The following is a 20,352-nucleotide window of genomic DNA, read 5'->3' on the forward strand; positions in this document are numbered from 1 at the left end:
GGATCGTTGAAAAAAGTTTCGTAGAATGCATATTGCGTCAAAACGGTAGATTAAACAAACATTTAGAGTTAATATTATACTTCTATTAAGTATAAAATAAGTTTTTGTAGTATCCACTAGTGTAAATAATTTAAATTAAAGATTAAATTTATTCATTACATTCTTATAGGGTCAAGGAGTGTATCTGTAAAAAATCATCAAAATCAAAGCTAAAATAACCGTTAAATTGTGATTTTTCGTTTATAACCGTCGAAAACTTTTGTTCCGTAACGTAATCTCTGAATGTTTGTTTTTACGATTTTTTACGTATGCAATCTTGGAATGTGTACAAATAAGTTTGACGGTTGGATCGTTGAAAAAGTTTTTGGACCGCCAGCAATAGATAATTTTGTAGTAGTGAAACCTTAAATTTATTTAACCGTCGATTGTCATTTACGCTTTATTCTTCTTACTGAATTTCATTTTTAAAATTTTATTTTTTGAAAACATGATCATCTGGCGGATGTAAGAAGATGATATCACGTTTCGATATTTACGGTTAACTGAAATATGAGTCAATGTCATATAATTTGTAGAAACTTTTTAAACATCAAGCAATATTTTCACTAACCATAAAACTCTAAATATAATATCAACGATCCAAACCGTTCATCTACCTGCACCCTCTAATAGATCATGTTTTCAAAAAAGAAAATCCAAAAAAACGAAATTTGATGAGAACAATGAAGCATAAATGTAAACAACAATCAACAGTTAAATTTTGATCTATGATTTATATGATTATAGTGGATAATTTCGAAGTTAAGTTCTTCATGAAAGTTATAAAGCTTGTCATTACGAGTGTTTATATATTTTTTTCTATGTTTTTTTACACTTCTACATTAATTAAAAAACTATTAAAGACTTTAGGTAAGCGAAAATGTACTTAAAACAAAATTGTGTTTTTATGTTTTGGATGTGATAATATGGAATGTGTCATATCCCGACCCGGGATGGACCACTTCCCGGGCTCGCTCCACCACCATAGCACGATATTGTCCGCTTTGGGCCCCGACAACGCCCTCACGGTTTTGTTTTTGGGAACTCACGAGCAACTTCCCAGTGGGTCACCCATCTTGGGAGTGCTCTGACCTCCTTCTCGCTTAACTTCGGAGTTCCTACGAAACCCGAAGCCAATGAGCTCCCAAAAGGCCTCGTGCTAGGTAGGGATGGGAATATACATTTAGGGTGCGTTTGGTACGTGGGACGGGACGGGACGGAACGGGACGAGGCGTTCCGTCCCGCGTTTGGTGCGCCAAAAATGGGTGGAACGGGCTGTTCCACGGGACAGATTTTGGGTGTTTTTGCGTTCCACCTCCCCCCCTGGAACGGGTTTGTTCCACGTCTGTGGAACACAATGTTTTACCATTTTAAGACAAATATACCCCATGTCTTTTTCAAAAATTACACCTTCGTTCCGTCCCGTCCCGTTCTGCCCCGTCCCGTCCCGTCCTGTTCCGTCCCGTCCCGTCCTGTCCCTCTGCGTACCAAACGCACCCTTAAGGATCACTCATCTGGGCGATGTGGGATGTTACAATCCAACCCCTTTAGGGGCCCGACGTCCTTGTCGGCACACTTCCGGCTAGGGATTGGCTCTAATACCAAACTGACACACCCCGATTCTAGAATCAAGGCGTGACGGCTAGCACGCCTTGATTCTAGAATCGGGGTGTGTCAGAATGTATATACTTATTTAGCATTATGCTTTTCATTTGATTATTTATTGGTTTAAAATATATTTTCCTTAACGGGTAACTGGTCAGGTCATATTACCTGTTAATATTATCAGGTCGATTTCGGATCAGGTCATTTTACCCGTTTATTTTAACGGGTGTTACACGACACGACCCGTTAAGATATCGAGTATGACACGAAAACGACACGAACATGGAAAACACGACACGAATGCCATGTCTACTATTTTTATTTACTTTTTAGTAATAAAATATTAGTCCATCCCTTCTAAAATTTCTAACTTGATTCTAGTTAACCTGATTTCTTGATTTTTATGTCCGTGATTTTGTATGATTTTTTCAAGGTGAAAAAAGTTCGAGTAAAATTACGATTTTAAGTTTGGATGTTTGAAGTTGAATTTAGATGTAGGCAAGGCCCTTCAACTATTCGATAAAACGCCTCAATGGTGTTGTGGTGTGGTTATTTTGGCTAAAAATTTATCCATTTAAGTCACAGCCTACTGAAAATTTGTGCATTTTCGAAATGTAGCATTTTAGAAAGATGCATACTAAAGATGTAAGAAAGAAAAGTGTAAATTTACATTCTTCCACGAAGATGGATATTTTATTTCTCCTTAAATATTGAGCAATAAGAGCATTTAAAATGGAAGATGAAAATTGCCTTGCAATTGGTGTTTACATTTTTATGGAAAAAAAAAACTCCTATAGTAGAGATGTACGTTTACACAATTTTTTTTTTCATCTACTGGAGATGAGCCCCGCTAACCAAAAGGAAATAATAAATGAAATCCCGAATTTACACCTCTCCTATTAGAATAGAACTAACATTTACATCTTCAATTGGAGAGTTTTTATTGGAGATGCTCTTAAGACCACATAATAGGTCAAACTCTTGCCTCCAACATCAAATGGTAAAGTCCAATAGCAACTTACATAACTTAGATATACAATCACTATGGTGTCTTATGATTAAAGAGTAGTTTCATCCACACATTATTTTCTATCTCTTACACACCCTTGTTAACTTTTATTTATTATTATTTTTTTAATTCATTTGACATGATAGTCAAAATTTGAAAAAGACATAAAAATAAAAATAAGTATATAAATAACACAACCTTAATAAAATTTCATATATAAGTTTTAGGGTAAATATCAGTTCACTACCCTCAAGTTTTGTGGTTTTCAACATTTGGTACATGAAATTTTTTTTTTATTCCAGAATTATACCTAAAATGTTAATTTTGAAACAGTTTCATACATCCATTAGTCTGATGTTAAGCCACGTTAACGTTTTATATTATTTTTTTATAAAGATAATAAGACAAAAATAAATAGTAATATAAAATGTTGACGTGGCTTAACCGTGACCACACAAACAGAAGGGCATGGAAGAGCACCAAAAATAGGAGGGCAGACCATCCTTGTCCTTACCTCACACCCGACACCCCCCTCCACCCCCTCCGGCGATCCAAACCCTCCATCCACTCCCCAAATCTTTAACATCTTCCATTTGGGTCTCCATCATTTGCTCCAAAAGATTCACCCACACCCCAATTTCCCTAAAGTTTAATCCACCATTTTCTCCACACTCTGCAGTCATCTGTTCCAATTTCTATGTCTTGGAAAAACCACCAGCATTGCCACAGCTTGGTCATCGACAGGCAATGCAAGATCAGGAAGCGCGGCGGCAGCTCGTCTTCCTCCTCGTCTTCCTCCTCGTCTTCCTTGGTCCGTAGGTACAGACTCAAGAGGGCAATCCTGGTCGGAAAGCGAGGTGGCTCGAGCACCCCAGTCCCCAACTGGAAGACTGTAAGCGCGGCTGCGGCAGAGAGATCATCTTGTGTGGCGACGATGATGGAAAATGGGAGTGAGGAGGATGATGAGATGGTAACGGTGCAGCAGCAGCGGAGACCGGCTTCGAAGCACGGCGGTACTGACACGAATGGGGAGTGAATGGAGACCCAAATCCTCCATCCCTCCGATCCCACCTAACCCTCCATCCCTTCTCTTGCCCACCCAAACCTTCGTCCCTTCTCTCTCCACAGCTGACGCCAGTTCACCTTCCGTCGATCGCGACAACCCGAAACCTGATTAGCTCCCCCAGATTTCAACTTCTTTCTTTCTCTCTCCTATATCTCAGTTTCTCTCTCTATCTTCCAAGGCCAAATCGTGGATGTGCAGTGTGTTTCCGAATCTGGAGATGTGGAGTGTGTTGCCGGATCGCGGATGTGCAGTGTGTTTCCGGATCTGGATATGTGGAGTGTGTAGCCCACCGTTGGATATGGATAGAGAGTTGGGCAGTGAGATGGACGCCGGCGCCGGCAGTGGAGAGAGAAGGGACGAAGGTTGGGTGGGCGAGAGAAGGGATGGAGGGTTGGGTGGGATTGGAGGGATGGAGGGTTTGGATGGGATCGCCGGAGGGGGAGGGGGGTCGGTGTGTGAGGTAGAAGGATTGTATTTTTTTTTTTAATTTATATATTTTTTAATATTCACATGCGGACATATTAACACGTGACATCCAATCATTGTTTATGTAGACGTCACATCATTAATTAACAGTTAATTTAATATGAAACTGTCATAAAATTAATAATTTTAATATAACTTTATGACGAAAAATACTTCGTATATCAAATGTTGAAAACTACAAAATTTAAAGCCAGTTTAATTTAACATGACAACGTATCATAAGAATCGCCATCAGGTTACAATGTACCGGTTTCACATAAATGAATCATTCTTGTGAATCACAGGCAGCCGAAAAACACGTGGCGCTAGAGGGAATCATCACCTGTGATTCAACAGAGTTTGGTAGTAAAGCAAAAATAAATAAATCAAATAAAAATAAATAACAGCAATTGCGTTCATGCCTAACTAATGAGTGGGACACACGTGGTCGCCGGGCTATCATCAGGAGGCACAGGGATTCCACGTGTGGGTGGGGGAGGAAGAAGCAGCACACAGATTTGCGAGTTGCACACTTGACATAGAGAGCCGGAGATTCCCTCCGCTCCATAGCTGGAGAAATTTAATAATCATTAGACCTTTTTGTTAATACGAAGTCTTCGTTTTGGTTTTCAAAATTTGAAACCGATATAATGTTTTTGGTGTTTCTCTCCTATCATTTGATAAAAATTGAGTGCCTTTGTCATTTTATTTTTTATTTAATAAATATTTTTCACATAATGATTAAAATTATTGATGATGAAAAAATTCAATAATCATTTCTATCAATATCAAATTAAAAAAAACAAAAGTAAAAAGTTATACTAATTGCTAAAATGATTTTAGCTAAAAAAACCTAATTATCATGGAGGAAGAACACAAGATGGGTTTGTAGGCAGAGGCAGGGGCACAATCGTCATGTAGGAAATGTGAAAATTGAAATTAAAGATTGAATATTGTTTTGGTGCTGAAATACTTTTATAAAAAATGAATATAAAAAAAACTGAACTTAAAATTTTTTTTGGTAAATACTTAAAAACAGTTTATTTTCATAATTTTAAATAAAAAAAATTGAAAACGTGAAACATAAAAAACAAGTTTATTCTTACAGAACAGTAAAATCAATTTTTTTTTTTAAACACGATAATACCAAACCAGCCCTTGAGTTCAGTGAGTGGACAAGTGCGAGTTGGGTTAGAGAGGGGAGACAGGGAGAGAGGGAGAGAGTTGGTCAGACTCAGGAGTCTGGATAGGTGGGGTCCCACTAGAGGAGAGGGAGAGAGGAGAGAGACTTGTTCCTATTCATCCACAATCCTGAAAATGGCGTCACCTTGGGTCCGAGCTGGCAGTGATACCAGGCTGTACCCAGCTGTCTCCCAACCCCAAAATAAATAAATCGAAAAATACACTCCCACAATTAACCCCCTTTGCACTTTCCTATTTAGAAAACAACAAATCCAAATCCAAACCAGAAATCAATGGCAGCAGCAACACCATTTGCCCTAAGACTCAACTGAGGGAGGGAGAGAGGGAGAGAGGCATAGGCGCATTAGCATTTCCCCCTTTGATTTTATTTTGCTGGTGAGAAATGGATCCATGCCCATTTGTGCGGGTCACAGTGGGCAATCTCGCTCTCAAGATCCCCGTCGCCTCCAAGCCCGCTCGCTCCGTCGTTCACCCTTCCTCCTCCCCATGCTTCTGCAAGATCAAGCTCAACATCCTCAACCTCCCCCCTCAAAACGCCGTCGTCCCCTGCCTCCCTCCCGACACCCAAACCCTCGACAACCCCGCCACCGCCGCCACCTTCCACCTCAGCAAGTCCGATCTCGACCGCCTCGCCTCCAAGTCCATCTTCGCATCCAGGCTCTGCCTCAAAATCTCCATATACACCGGCCGCAGGGGCACCACCTGCGGCGTCAACTCCGGGAGGCTTTTGGGCCGGGTCTCGGTGCCGTTGGATCTGGCGGGAACGGAGTCCAAGCCCAGCGTTTTCCACAACGGATGGGTCTCCGTGGGGAAAGGCCCCAATAAGGGTGGGTCGGCGGCCCAGACCCAGTTCCATTTGAATGTGAAGGCCGAACCCGACCCGAGATTTGTTTTCCAGTTCGACGGCGAACCTGAGTGCAGCCCGCAAGTGTTTCAGATCCGAGGCAACATCCGGCAGCCAGTCTTCACCTGCAAGTTCAGCTTCCGAACCTCGGCCGACCGCACTCAGAGATCCAGGTATAGTTCCCTTTTTTCCTAGTTTAGGGTTTCAGTGTGATTTTCTGTTCGCTTTACGACGACGTTTTGTTCCATGTTCGTCTGAATTGAATCCTTCAAGCGGACTCTGATCTCGTTAAATCTCTTTACGTAGCTTCTAAGCCCAATTTTTAATCCAAGCAAACGTTTGTTTAATGTCTTTTTATTCCCATTTTGCCCCTCTAATCTTCTAAATTTTCAAGAGATAGGGTTCTAACAGATTCGAATTGTTTGATTCATGATTCGTTGCGTTTTGAATGCCAATGGCTCAAATCCCAAATTAATTTTTGTATTCCCATTTTGCCCCTGTTTTCAGGTCTTTACAGTCGGAACAAGGCAGCTCTCGAAACTGGCTGAGCTCGTTCGGGAGCGAGCGAGAGCGACCCGGGAAGGAACGAAAGGGCTGGTCGATAACGGTCCACGACCTCTCCGGGTCGCCCGTCGCTGCAGCCTCGATGGTCACGCCCTTCGTGGCCTCGCCCGGGTCGGACCGCGTCAGCCGCTCTAACCCTGGCTCCTGGCTCATTCTCCGGCCGGGCGACAACACCTGGAAGCCCTGGGGCCGTCTCGAGGCCTGGCGCGAACGAGGTGGCGCTGACGGCCTTGGATACCGATTTGAACTCATCCCCGACACCAGCGGCGCCGGCATTGTGTTGGCCGAGTCCACAATCAGCTTAAACAAGGGCGGGAAATTCGTACTGGATCTGGGGTCAGGGTCCAGTAACCGACTTGGCCCAATTTCTCCGGGTTGTAGCCCACGGGGGAGCGGGGACTTCGGGTACGGGTTGTGGCCTTACTGCATGTACAGAGGGTTTGTGATGTCGGCGAAGGTGGAGGGTGAAGGGAGGTGCAGCAAACCTGCGGTGGAGGTGAGCGTGCAGCACGTGAACTGCACGGAGGACGCAGCGGCTTTCGTGGCATTGGCCGCAGCCGTTGATCTGAGCATGGACGCTTGCAGGCTTTTCTCGCAGCGGCTGAGGAAGGAGCTGTGTCAGCAGTCGGATCTGGTCGGCTGACTCGGATAGGGCCACGTCGTCGTTTTATGGGGTTTTGGACCTTTTCTTGTAATTTTGGAGGGAGTGGGATTTGGTGGAAAATTTGATTTTTATTAGTACTACTAACAAACAGACTGATGAGAGAGAATGTGTAGGTGTATATAGTGAGAGAGGTAGACAGGGCACGCTTTGTTTTTAATCGTGTGGCTTGTGTTTAATTTTCCCTTTTAGTTTTTTAAATGGAGGGTTTGATTTGGTTGCAATTTTTGTATTTTTATTTGAAGATATTGTAGTTTACTGACTTCGAAAAAAAATATTTGATGTTAGTTTAGTTTTGGATTAATGAATTAGTTGGAGTGTTGGCTTAGCTTTGTGATCTAATTGTTGGCAGCTAAAACGCTTTAATTAATTTTATGTTAGTTACTTTTCTGTGTTTGTAGTTTAGTATAAAGTAGTAATTAAATGTTTGAGTTTATGGATACTCAATTATGTATGGAATTGAAAAGGTGGGAGGGAGGTGTTGAAGATTTGGGCAAGGGACGGTTGTGCACACAAGTGGTGGATTGTTCTGGTGGTTAAATTTGTTTTTGTAGTTAGATTTTTCTATTCAGCTTATCGCATTTTGAGTTCAAACTCTCATATTTTTTTTATTCTGAGTCACTTACATAAAATGTATTCATCTAACATATCATCTCAATTTTAATAACATAATGTCATCTCAATTTAATAATGTAATGTCATTTGACGATAAAACAGTTTGGTGGCGAATCCATTAAGGGGCATTGTGTTAGTAACTTGGTATTTATCGAATACTTTTTACGAATCTATCGATTACATTCTTACCAAAAAAAACAAAAAACAAAAACAAAACTCTTTTGTCAACCAAAATGTGGAAAGTACTATATAACATGTTTCATTCCGAGTTTAGACGGTTAGTAAATAGCTTGACGGAAATGCATGACTTTGATTCTTGCTTACTCTAGTTTCAAATTTGTAAAAATGCCCTTTCTTCCTTCCATGTAAACCAATTTATTAAATTTCCTTACCCTTTTTAAAATTCTCATATTTACACACATATTGTGTGAGTTCTAATCTTGTTCAAATTTATAAAAACCAAAATTTAAACATACAAAGGGCCATGCGCATTGCTCAATCAAATAGTATGTATGACACTCATTATTTATGTGAGACAAATGCAATGTGAAATATCTTCTTAACTTTGTTGATAACTATGTGCTTAGTCCGGTTCAATACAAATTAAATTCAGGGTCCGTTTTATAATCATTTCGTTTTCAGTATTTTTTTTTTATAACTAAAATCTTGTTTACTACTTGAGTTTTTAAAATCTAGCATTGAGTTTACTTTTTTGTTTTCAGTTTTTCAGTTTTTAAAAACTGAAACTATCAAACAATATTTTTGCTCTCACCATCCTATTTATCACTATTAGATCAGTTTAAATTTCGAGATTTGTGTAGTGAATAAATACAATCTTAAAATTTAAAACTCATTCAATCGTAATAAGTAGCGTGGTGAACACACGAATTGTTAATTAATGTGGATGATAGCTGTAATGCGACTTTGTTGGAGGGATTATCTTATGGACTGGTGTTTGGCTTTGTTTGGTTGGGAGGATTAATGATATTCGGCGTCGAAGAATAATATCATAGTTTTGTTGTGATTTGTTATGACTTTTGGTGCTGGCAGCCACCATTATTTAAACTACGGCATCCTTCTTAGTTTAGCTCACTTCTAGAATTAGGATATTGGTTAAGTGAGCAGGTATCTCATAAAATAATAAGAAATGTAGAAGTATTTAACGTAATACAATTTTCAAATGATATAAAATAATTTCTGGCTCGAGTCGTCCTTCTTTTAACGACGATGTGATATTATTTTACTGTACAACAAACATTATGATCCGAACTGATCATTTTTTTATAATTATTATTAGATAATCTCTAGAAAAACTTATTTAATTTGAAAACCTAAATACTTATCCATGTGTGTCGAATAAAACATTGACACTACTACAATATACCTTATTAGTGGCGAAACAAAAACCAACAAGAAACCCAATTTATGTCGGAAATTTAGCAAAAATCCGACATAAAACAATGTAATGTCGGATTGTATTGTAGGAAATTTAGCAAAAATCTATCATTTTGACATAGATATTTAAAAAAACTAAAATCTATGTTACTTAGAACCAACACAGGCTTTAAAATATTTAAAAACAATACTTTGTGTCACTTAAAAGCGACACCAATACTTTATGTCGCTTAAAAGTGACACTGTTTTGTTTAAAGCGACGCTAGTATTTAAAATTATTAAAATATATGTCGGTTATAAGCGACATTAAATGTTTACGTCGGGTTAAAAGCGACGTAGACATTTTATGACGCTTATAAGCGACAGTAAATCCGACGTCATCTTCAGTTAGTGTCGCAACTGTCTTATCCGCCGCTATATTATATTAAACCGACGCCACCTACTGACACTATAAGGCCCTTTTGTAGTAGTGTGAGTATGGTAACTGTAGTAGTATTCTCATGAAGAATCGTCAAATGTTTCATTCACTTTACTCTTTATTTTATCATTTTCGTTAAAACTCAAAAATTTCAAACTTTTTTCATTAACTTTCATTTTTAATAATTGTAGGCCTATTATTTGGGCAAATTCCAAGGGTTGGTAGCATAGGGTGCCATGAATCTCATCGGATGAGTTTGGTGTTGTGTGTTATGCAATTTGGTATTGAAGTGGGGACCAATTTTATTTTGTTCATGAAATGGACTTAAAAATATCACAATGAGGCCGACCAGTAGGGGTGGGCGACAACCATTCGGACTCGAGAAATACGTACAAAAACTGGTGGGCAACAATAACAATTTTACCGTCGGGACTCGAGAAATAATCACGAGGCGGAGTCGGAGTCACGTTCACCCTGCAGTTTTGCAGCAGCAATCAGTGTCTTTTGTTGGATTGGGCCGGGTGGATGACCAGCGATAGAGGGAGCTATCAAAAGCGTTTTTGTTGTCTAGGCCTCTAGGGCATAGTCCCTGTGGGCTACTATACGCTCAATTCTTTTTAAACAAAAGGCTTGTTTTTTTTTTAACAAAAGATATTATTACTCACAATAAATTAATAATAATATGATTTAAATTCGTCTTTAACGAGAATCAAACTTAAGTCCTCTTACTTACAATTAAAGACGAATATTGCTAGACCGTGGTACTAAGTGGCTACTATAGGCTCACTTTAACTACCGAGTTACTCTGCTCTCTATGAGGAAAGATTTTTCAGTGTGCTTAGTGTAAGAGTTGTACACGGCATATAATTATATAATTGGAGGTACACTTCTAAAAAAATTCACAATTTATATAATAACAAGTAGCTACTACTTTGTGTTTTGAACCCACTGAATAGTCTCTACTCTATAAGCATTTTTAAATAGCAGGTAAAATATCTCCAATGCACGTAAGATTTAAAACTCATATTGGAGTTTTGAGCTAAAGTTGGATACAAATTTCCTAATTGTGTCACATAAACAGTTTTAGCGGACTTTGTTGGTAGGAGGTAAAGTAACACACAAGTTAATTTTAGACGGATATACGACTATGCAATTATCCATCTTGACGAGTATGAATAATTATCCACGGTTATAAAACCACATATGGTTGAAATTTGTACAATGCTTGTGTGCCAAGTTAGTGAGCATAAAAGTTTCCTTATAATTACTTGTTGGTTCAACAAAATCTGTATACTTTATCGGGACCAAATTCAAAAAATCTGTCCACTTAAACTTGATGTTGTTTTGTACGTGTAACTCTTTAATTTAAGAAAAACTAACGAAAAGTCCAAAAAAACTTCCCTTTTAATGAAAAGTCATTTTTAAAGGTATAGAGAATAATGAAAGTTAAAGATAAAAATGTGATTTTTCATTAAAAATGAACACTACCGAGAATGTTTTATTAAAATTCCCTTTAATTTATAGACCCTTTTTTGTAACATTTACATGAAAACTGCACTATTTCTCGTGTGATATGGACAGTGGCGGAGCCAGAATTTTGAATGAGGAGGGGCCTTTCACAAATATGTGTGTGTATATATATATATATATATATATATATATATATATATATATATATATATATATATATATATATAAAAACATGTTGACATATGCAATTTGTGTAATCCTCACAAAACTGAAAAAAAATCTCTTAAATTCAATACTAAGAAGAAAAAAAATGTAAAAACCCAGACAACCAAGTAAGAGGTAGGTTGTGGAAGGCTAAAGAAAATACAAAGAAGTAGAAAAAGAAGGAAAAGGAGGAGAGGTCTGCAAATAAAGAAGGTGGGTTGCTTTAGAAAATTATAGGGTGTATATTACTGTTAGGTGAGAGAATCGAACCAGAAGTGGGATTGCTTTTTCCATTTAAAATTGCACCTCTCTTTTAAAACTCCCTTGCCAAACTTATCATTTCATTAAACAACCGAAAAGATTTAAAATCAAAACAGTTTAACGACGTCGTTTGCTTCATCTTCTTCCATGAGGTTCACACCTCAGATTAAGTCAGGATGGGCCGGGGACTACCCTAGTCCCTTAGTGGCTCCGCCCCTGGATATGGAATACAGTCAGCACTAAGGATTGTGGACTTTTCTCACGGACCTGGAGACGGGCTACTCTTTCACCTGCTCCATGTCTGGGATTGTGTTTTCTTTTGTTTTGTGTACCCTAATTCTCTAGGGATAGGTAAAAATTGACATACTCGGAAGCTTGTCGAATTTATGATCAAAACCTAATTTAGTTGAACAAAATTTCAAAGGAGTAAAGAGACTCGAATTTGGGGCCTCTTCCGACACTAGAAGGAGAAATATAACTATTTAGGTAAATTGATATTGTTTCTCAATTTATTCACCTAAACAGATAATTCAATTCGAGTGTGAGATTTCTAATCTTGAAAATCCCCAAAAGTGATTTAAGAACTCCTACTCAAAATAGTAAATTGTGAACAATCACTATCATAGTACATTGGTTGTGGGTTTCCATTCATGCGTTCTGGGTTGGGTTCGAATCTTTGTGTAGAATTATAATTTTTTTTTTATTTCATTGATTCACAATAGTACAAATATATATTAGTCAATTGACTTGGAGTACAAGTAGTCCTAAGCCCACAGAGATTTACAAAAGCTAGCCCATTATACTAACAGCCACCGCCAAACTTGGCGGTCTTGAAGTGACAAGTCTGGAACGAAAAAGTGAAAGTCTGGCTTGGAAAGGTCTTTGGTGAGAATATCTGCTAGTTGATCAATCGAAGAAATGAACTGAACTTTGTGAGTGCCCAACTTTACATGAACAAAATGATTATCAAATTCAATGGGCTTCGTTCAAGCATGAAACACCAAATTAGCAGCTATGTAGTTGATACTCAAATCATTACAATGCAAAAAGATAATAGTTTCGAATTTTCCCCTTATCCTTGATAACGGTAGGGTAGTGCAATTCACACACAACCTTATTAATTTATGTCCATTGATCTTCTTCAATTCTTCCGAATCAACGGCCGGAAATTGAAAGAAGTGTGTTAGAAGTAAAAATAGGTGTGTGGATACTAAATAGTCCCATCCTAATAGTAAATTTAAAAACAAAAAAAAACAAAAAGAAAATAAAAAATCTTATCACTTGTGGAAAAATTATTTTTGGTCCACACAACTCATAACAGTAGAGCACGTGACAACTCAACTTGTTTGTTCTGTTCTCTTTCTAATCAGAGTGGATTGGACGTGCTCTGGATTTTGTTTGTTGTCGTTACTTTTGTTACATCCCATTCCAGTTTATTGATGTAAAACAAATGATCAAATGAATTGAAGATGAAATGAAATATAGAAAGACAAAGGAGTACAACGGGAATATCTAAATTTGGTGCCCGAGTTCCAATTTGGGCTCACTATGCCTTCCCAAAATGAAAACGACGACCTAGTTCAAACACACTGCTTTGCAATGATGAATAAGGGATTTTAGCTATTCGAGGCTATTTAGGCTTTCAAAAATACATTTTAAGTTCTGTAATAAAAATCGAACTTTTCGTTTCCCGTCCAATTATTGTTGTTGTTTGTTCCAAAGAATCTTGATCCTTTCCAAGGCTGAGTTTATATCTTTATAAGTGTTCGCTCCCAATGTAAACTCAACATTCAACAATTAATCAAAATACCTTTGAGATTTCTCTCTAAACAGGTGCTCTAAAACTTTGTTCTTCAAGAAATTATGCTTGTAATTTTTTATAGTTTCGTGTTGCTTCAGGACTAGTGTGGAATCACATGTGATTTATCAAACAACTATATATCAAAATCTAACTCTTCAAAAACCCATGATGAGTCAATATAATATTATATATTTTACCCTATTCTTAGTATAATTTGGTAATTATTTTGATAGAATTTTGATATTTTGCTTTATATTTTCAATGTAGGACATTCGACTTCCTCTAGAGAAAAACGTGACCAAACGGACGAATTTTGGAGTGACTCAAATTGGAGGACGTTCGTGTGTCTCTTGGCTTGTTCATATCAAAATTTGGGATTTTTCTATCAAGCGGTTATTTTCTGGAAATTTATTAAAGAAGCAGTGTGTTTTGCTAGAAAGTGACGTTTGTGGGCTTGAATTGCGTTTTTGGAGCCCAAGATGACCTTGGATGGGTTTGTGACCTTGTGGAGAAGTGTTCAAAATAGTCCAAACTTTAAATCCAGCTATATTGGGCCAATTTTGGAGCTGTTATGGGTCCAAAACGTGGCTGTGCATATTTTTGGGCGAATTTACTAAGTTAATTTAGGATTATGTTTCCTAATTTATTTCAATTCATTAGGTTTCCTAGTCTTATTCTAAGACTTTTTACTAGGAGGATTTTATTTAGAGTAGTATAAATAAGCCTTTTGGCCGGCCCTAGGGTTCTTCTTCTATGTATGCAAGATTGGAGAGAAGAATTTGGGCATAGCTTTAGAGATTTTCAGATTTTATTCTACAAGGTGTTCTCATTCTTTTTCTATTTCAATAAAGACTTTGTGATTTTTATTATGGGTATGCATAGCTAATTTTCTTTTACTAGGGCGAAACCTTGAGCCTTAGCATGAATATATAGTTTTTATTTAATTGCTTATGATATTATGCATGCATGCCATTGTGCTTTAAACTGTCTTTGTGTCTTAATGATTCGCAACAATTAGGATGTTTAGATAAGTAATCGAATGCAATTTGATCGGAATGCCACCAGGGAATTGAGTATTGCTTCTTGTGATTAATAGTTGTAATTTCACATATGGCGAATGCCACATCTTAGGGGTTGCATGGTTTTTCAAAGGGTTTTCACAGAACGTAATGAGTCATGCATGTTTATATTTGATCTGAATGCCACAGACGGATTGCATGTTTGATATACGTTCTAGCTTGAATGCCACAAGTAGAATATGCATTAGGAAAACCTAATCTTCAAAGTTGCATGGATAACTTTTCCAAAATTGTTTCTCAAAAACCTTTCCTTTTGATTTGTTTCCTTTTTAATTGGTTATTAGTTGCTTTCCCTAAATTACTTTTATTAAAATTCGTTTTTATTACTTTTAAATTCAAAATCAACATTTTCCAATCTTTGTTCGCAAATAATTAACTAAGATTTTGGTTTTGCATTAATTGTTTTATATAATCCCAACGGAAAACGACATTGTTTGGGCCGTTTATACTACAACTACCTTATTCTTTTGCAAGTATTTTGTGTGATTTTAACCTCTTTGCGCAAGTACCTATAAATCCTATCAACCCACAAAATATTAGTCCACAATACATCAGGTGTAGCTACAATGCCATGTATCATTCCATGCTACACGTGTTTTGGCCGTTAAATTTAATCTCCGTGATTGTTTAGATCTTCTATTTCCAATCTCCGCCATTCATTTCTCTTATCATTCAATACGGTGAAGTATTAAAGAAAAATCCAATCCAACAACCAAAAGGCTCTCAAATATAAAAGCAGTAATCAGAGTGTCGAATTCCTACTAACTTAAAGATACAAAGTCTAATTTCTGTAAGGTCATATAATAACATTCACTTTCCATCATTCAGTGGATACATTTCACTTGTTCTTGGTTCTAATCTGCTTAAACTTATTGCCATGAGTCCTGATTAACTTATATCTTCATATCATCTACGCATCGATGAAAGATCGTATGTACAGTTGCTCATCTACCTTACCGGCATGTATGCTATGGAAAAGGAACACCCGAGCGGAAAACCTGACCTTGTTCGCCACAAACCATCACTCAGCTGCACCTTCAATGTTGTTTGCTCCAGGTCTGACGATCTCCGCTAAAGTTTCCAGTATTCGAGGAATGGGATTCATTAACTTCATTCGTACAGCACCAACATTTTCATTGGTTTGCAGTGCCATTAAGCTTCCCACTGATCTCTCCACCCTACCGTATGCATTAGACTGCACATTGCCAACTTCATCATCTTTCTTACTGGTACTTCTAGGATTAGAGCTTTTCGCGAGCTTGGCAGTTGCTTCCGATACAACACTTTCAGTTTCGGAACCAGTTGCTGCCACTTCTCGCTTGGTTGCATCTAAATCATCGGTTAAAGAGAGAGTCGTATTGGAACCTGACTGCAGATCCTTGGATTTGGGGCTTAGAAAAGCTTCCAGGTACAAGTGCCCTTGGCCAGAAGCTCGACTTGCATCGCGATATAACTTTGGTAGCATCTCTGTTCCATTAAGAGAATCATTACTCAGTTTTAGTTCTTCAACTGTTTTGATTGATGAATATGTTTTACCACTTTCTTCACTCTGCACAGCATTTTTAGCTGCCCCGCCAACTATAAAGCCGAGGATACCATTGGTTTTAATTTCTCTCTCGACTTCAATCTTTTCCGCATTAGTTTGGATGTTCTGCTTCACAGCACCGGGCGCATCATCAGCCTTGTAATTTTCCTCTCTCATCTCTTCAGTGTTCCTTGTATCTTCGCTCCGGGATTGATCATCTAACAATTTGAGAATCTCTTCATCACTTTCTTGTTCCTCACTCTCCTCTTCCCTCTCCGTATCTTCTTCATCAATTAAATCCTCGACCCCCTCAGACTCTTCCTCGGCTCTCTCCAAATCATGCCCGTCTATTTCATCCGATTTACTCTCGTCCATCTCTTCTTCAGAATCTTCTTTTTCCTTGTGCCTTCCATTATCCAAGGAAGTTTCATCCACTCGGGGATGTAGGTCGCGCCTCCCAAGTTTTATAATTGCATCCCCCTTCTGCATCTTTCCTGATATCGTTCCAGAGCTCTCTTCATACGCTTTCTTGTCATGGGAGTGCTTGAGTTGGTAAAGCAACCAGATGCAGAGGGCAAGCAACAGGGATATCTGTACGGCATGCTTCACCTTGAAGCCTTTTGACCTCTGGTTCCTACCCGGCGATTGCTTCAACATCGTTAATGTCTAAAACACGTATGAACTCTACCAATCTGTACAAAGGAAAGTAAGAACGATCAGTGCATAAGCACGAAACAATCAAGAGTAAACCGAATGACACGTACTGTATCTATCATACATCTAAAACTTGTATCTGCAGAATCTAAGCAATACACAGGTTTTGAAAAAACAATATCGTGCATGATGGCAACGGAATTGGTTATGCATTTGCACGTAATGAGAACTTTTGCGCTAGTTAACGGTGGTGCAATTAACTAAATTGTAAGATTCAGAACCATACTTTGCAAACCAAATAGTTAGCGGGTTGAAAAAAAACAAGCCTGGAGTGTTCTGCCGACAGGCAAAAATAATAGTAAGAAAAGTAATCAAACTCCGCTTGCTCACAAATATAACCAAACTTTGTCGGCATGTAAAAACTATTAGTAACAGAGTTTTATTTAGTATTCAGCACACTATAGCGGAGTTAAAAGTAGAATATCGCTCGAATAAAAAAAAAAATAACATACTTAGCACAGTGAGTAGTAAATGCGGAAGATATCGAACCTGCAGACAGAAAACACAGCTGAAAACAATAATTCCAATTTCAAGCATATCATATTACCACTGAATGCAAACAGAAACAACATCATTTATTAGAAATTGCAACAACCCCCATTGGGAAGAAAAACAACATACATTAGTGGGATTTCTGTGTTCACAGCAACTAAATCACACAACCCACAAGGCCAAAGTTCTCACTTGAAAGCTGAGTGGCTAAATTTGAGAAAAAATGAAAAGGGTTTTGAGCATTGGAACTGGCCTCATCTTCCTTACACAGACAGCTAGTTGTACCAGTTGAGAAATATTCCTTGTGTTTTAGTCGCCGACCCTTTTCTTTTTCTGTGTTTTTTTTTTTTGTTCTGTTGAAATATGTGGTTGGAAAGGAGAGGAGGACAAGGGGTAGTTGTGGGGTGTGCATATTGTGTCCTTCTCTATAACGCCAAGGGAAAATCCAAACTCACACACACAACACATTTTCTGGTCGAGTGATAGAGGTGACATATTATACTTTTACTCAGATCGAGAGAGAGAGAGAGAGAGGAGTGCCACTGACAGAGTGATAGAGAGGACAAAAGCCTTTAAATCAACTTTGGACTCTGCCGGGTGGCTCACTGTATTCTCATTTTTACTTGGAAGTGTCACTGACAGAGTGACAGAGTGCAGAGAGGACAAAAGCATTTAAATCAACTTTGGACTCTGCCGGGTGGCTCACTGTATTCTCGTTTTTACTTGGAGAAAGTTTTGCATGGAACATGAGGATTTGCATGAAGTATTACGCATGATCTAAAATATCAATGATATCGAAAATATCGATAATTTAAAAATATGAAAAATTTCATAGAAATATCGGAATATTATCGATATCGATAAAAATTGAATAAAAACAACGGAAATTGTAAGAAAAACTTGGAAATTTTTATTGAAACTTTTCAGAATGTTTATTTAGTCAATTATCTATTAGTTTATCACAAAAAATTGGAAGGAAATGCATTGCATGATGGATTTAACTGATTTAAGTTGATTATATAGCGAGCTGGCAAACATTGTGAGTGTAGAAAATATGTAGTAATTAAAGAAAGAAGTTTAAACACACCATAATCATTTATATATAATGAATTAGTACAATATTTTACACTTTATATATTGCATGGTAAGATACATGAGTGACTTAGTACCACATAGAGTTCATATGAGGTTCAAAAATTTCACTATCTTCATCATCTCTATGTGTAGAGTAAGTGTATTGTGAATAGTAGTCAGCAACCATGGCAATGGCTTTCAAAAACCAAAACCCAAAAGTCAATAGGAAACCGAATACTTTGGTATTTTTTGGGATTTCGGGATTACCAAACAAATGGGATTTGGAAACCAATCCCATATCGAAAATTTTGGTATTTTCGGGATGGTTTTGGATTGGGATTTTTCGGTTTGAGTTTGGGACTTTTTCGGTTTGGTTTGAGATTTTTGGAAATTTTTTCCAGCCCTACATGTAAGTGACCAAATAAAAAATAGAAAAATTAAAAACACATGTCATTGACTAAGTAATTAATTGACACAATTTAAAATATAATACCACAAAAAATTTGGAATATGTGCAAATTTGTTTCTTGCATAAAGAATTCAAAACAAAACCATATATATATATATATATATATTTTATATATTTTCACAAAAACATAAGTGATATGGTGGTTAAAGTGTTGAAGGAGTCAAATGGGAGGAGTTCGAATCCCTCTATGCACAAGATTGAGATTTTTTCAGAAATTTTCAAGTATTTTTTGGTTTCATCTCACGATAATTAAGGGGATAAGTCACGAAATATCGTCATCTCAAAAAAATGATGATGATATTATTGATATTTTGGTCCATGTTATTACAATAATGTTTTATGTCAATAATGTAAGAATATGAAAATAAATTAAGAAACATCTTTGTATTATTAATATAAAGTGTCACCGTAGTGATGTATCCATGACATACAATACATCTCTCGGAACATAAACGTTAGGGTGGTGGAACGTCGCGCATACAATATCTCTTATGAGACTCCATTGTATTTTGATTTCACCCATTCACAAGAATAACTTTCATAGAACGAGTACATTGCTATAGTGGTATCCTATGCCAATGAAATAAAGACAAGTACAACTTTTTGTCTACATATAGATGTATTTACCATGTAAGTTGTTCTTCCTAATAACGTACGATCTTACTATGTGTGACAGCTACGGAATACCTTCATTACAAGGAACAATAATACGTCAAATAAGACATTCAAAAACACGTTCAATTACATAAACAATTTGTTATGCATTTTCTCCCCCGTTTCTCTCAAAATTCGCAAACATGTTTAATCTATCGTGATTAGTCGCGTGATGAGAGATTATGTACTTTTGTAGACATTTGGTGACATCCAAAAGTCTTTGCAAGTATATCGTTGGTAGATTTGAATTTGATCAAATGTAAGTGAGCCAATTTGTTTGCGAATCGAAATGGTTGCTGATTAAAAGTTACAATAATAAAAAAACTGAATGGTGTTGCAGGTGATCTTTTACCACTGGTGGAAAGGTCTCTTGCATTACGGCGAACAATCCGCAACTTGCTACTAAAAACTAGTTAATTCAACCATATTACAAATCTTGGAGTTACTTTTTTTTGGCTAAAACCTGAGGTATCCCACACTTCGAAGAGTAGGACTAATCCCCAATGATGCATGAAAAGACTACAAGCATTTCGACCACTCCTAACCACAATCAAATGACACACATTCTCTCAAAACTTTCAACCAAGGTACCACTTGTGTTACAAATCTCGGAGAAAAGGAGCACAAGTTTTCTTATAAACAAATCTTCTCACATCGCACTCTTATTTTAATTTAATTTTTTGTTTATTTATAGAAATTTCAATAGACAAAGGCAACTAAGATGG

The 20,352-nt window shown here is 37.4% G+C and overlaps 2 protein-coding genes across 6 annotated transcripts; one reads left to right on the plus strand and one right to left on the minus strand.

Annotated features, from left to right (window-relative positions):
* Positions 1–5,584: 5,584 nt before the first annotated feature.
* Positions 5,585–7,784, plus strand: LOC126601809 (uncharacterized). The gene is made up of 2 exons (XM_050268569.1): positions 5,585–6,404; positions 6,739–7,784. Exons 1-2 carry the CDS (start codon positions 5,770–5,772, stop codon positions 7,436–7,438), a joined length of 1,335 nt encoding a protein of 444 aa, XP_050124526.1. The 5' UTR covers positions 5,585–5,769; the 3' UTR covers positions 7,439–7,784.
* A 7,645-nt stretch (positions 7,785–15,429) lies between these two features.
* LOC126601810 (eukaryotic translation initiation factor 3 subunit C-like) lies at positions 15,430–17,769 on the minus strand. Of its 5 annotated transcripts, none has more exons than XM_050268570.1 (2): positions 17,560–17,769; positions 15,430–16,916 (listed from the first exon to the last, which is right to left on the minus strand). In XM_050268570.1, exon 2 carries the CDS (start codon positions 16,879–16,881, stop codon positions 15,721–15,723), a length of 1,161 nt encoding a protein of 386 aa, XP_050124527.1. In that variant the 5' UTR covers positions 16,882–16,916; positions 17,560–17,769; the 3' UTR covers positions 15,430–15,720. The 5 variants fall into 5 exon arrangements, with proteins under 5 accessions (XP_050124527.1, XP_050124531.1, XP_050124529.1 ...); XM_050268574.1 differs by lacking the exon at positions 17,560–17,769 and adding an exon at positions 17,391–17,482; XM_050268572.1 differs by lacking the exon at positions 17,560–17,769 and adding an exon at positions 17,165–17,348.
* Between the last annotated feature and the right edge of the window lie 2,583 nt (positions 17,770–20,352).

Source organism: Malus sylvestris, chromosome 15 (assembly GCF_916048215.2).
Source record: "Malus sylvestris chromosome 15, drMalSylv7.2, whole genome shotgun sequence".
NCBI classification, from domain to species: domain Eukaryota; kingdom Viridiplantae; phylum Streptophyta; class Magnoliopsida; order Rosales; family Rosaceae; genus Malus; species Malus sylvestris.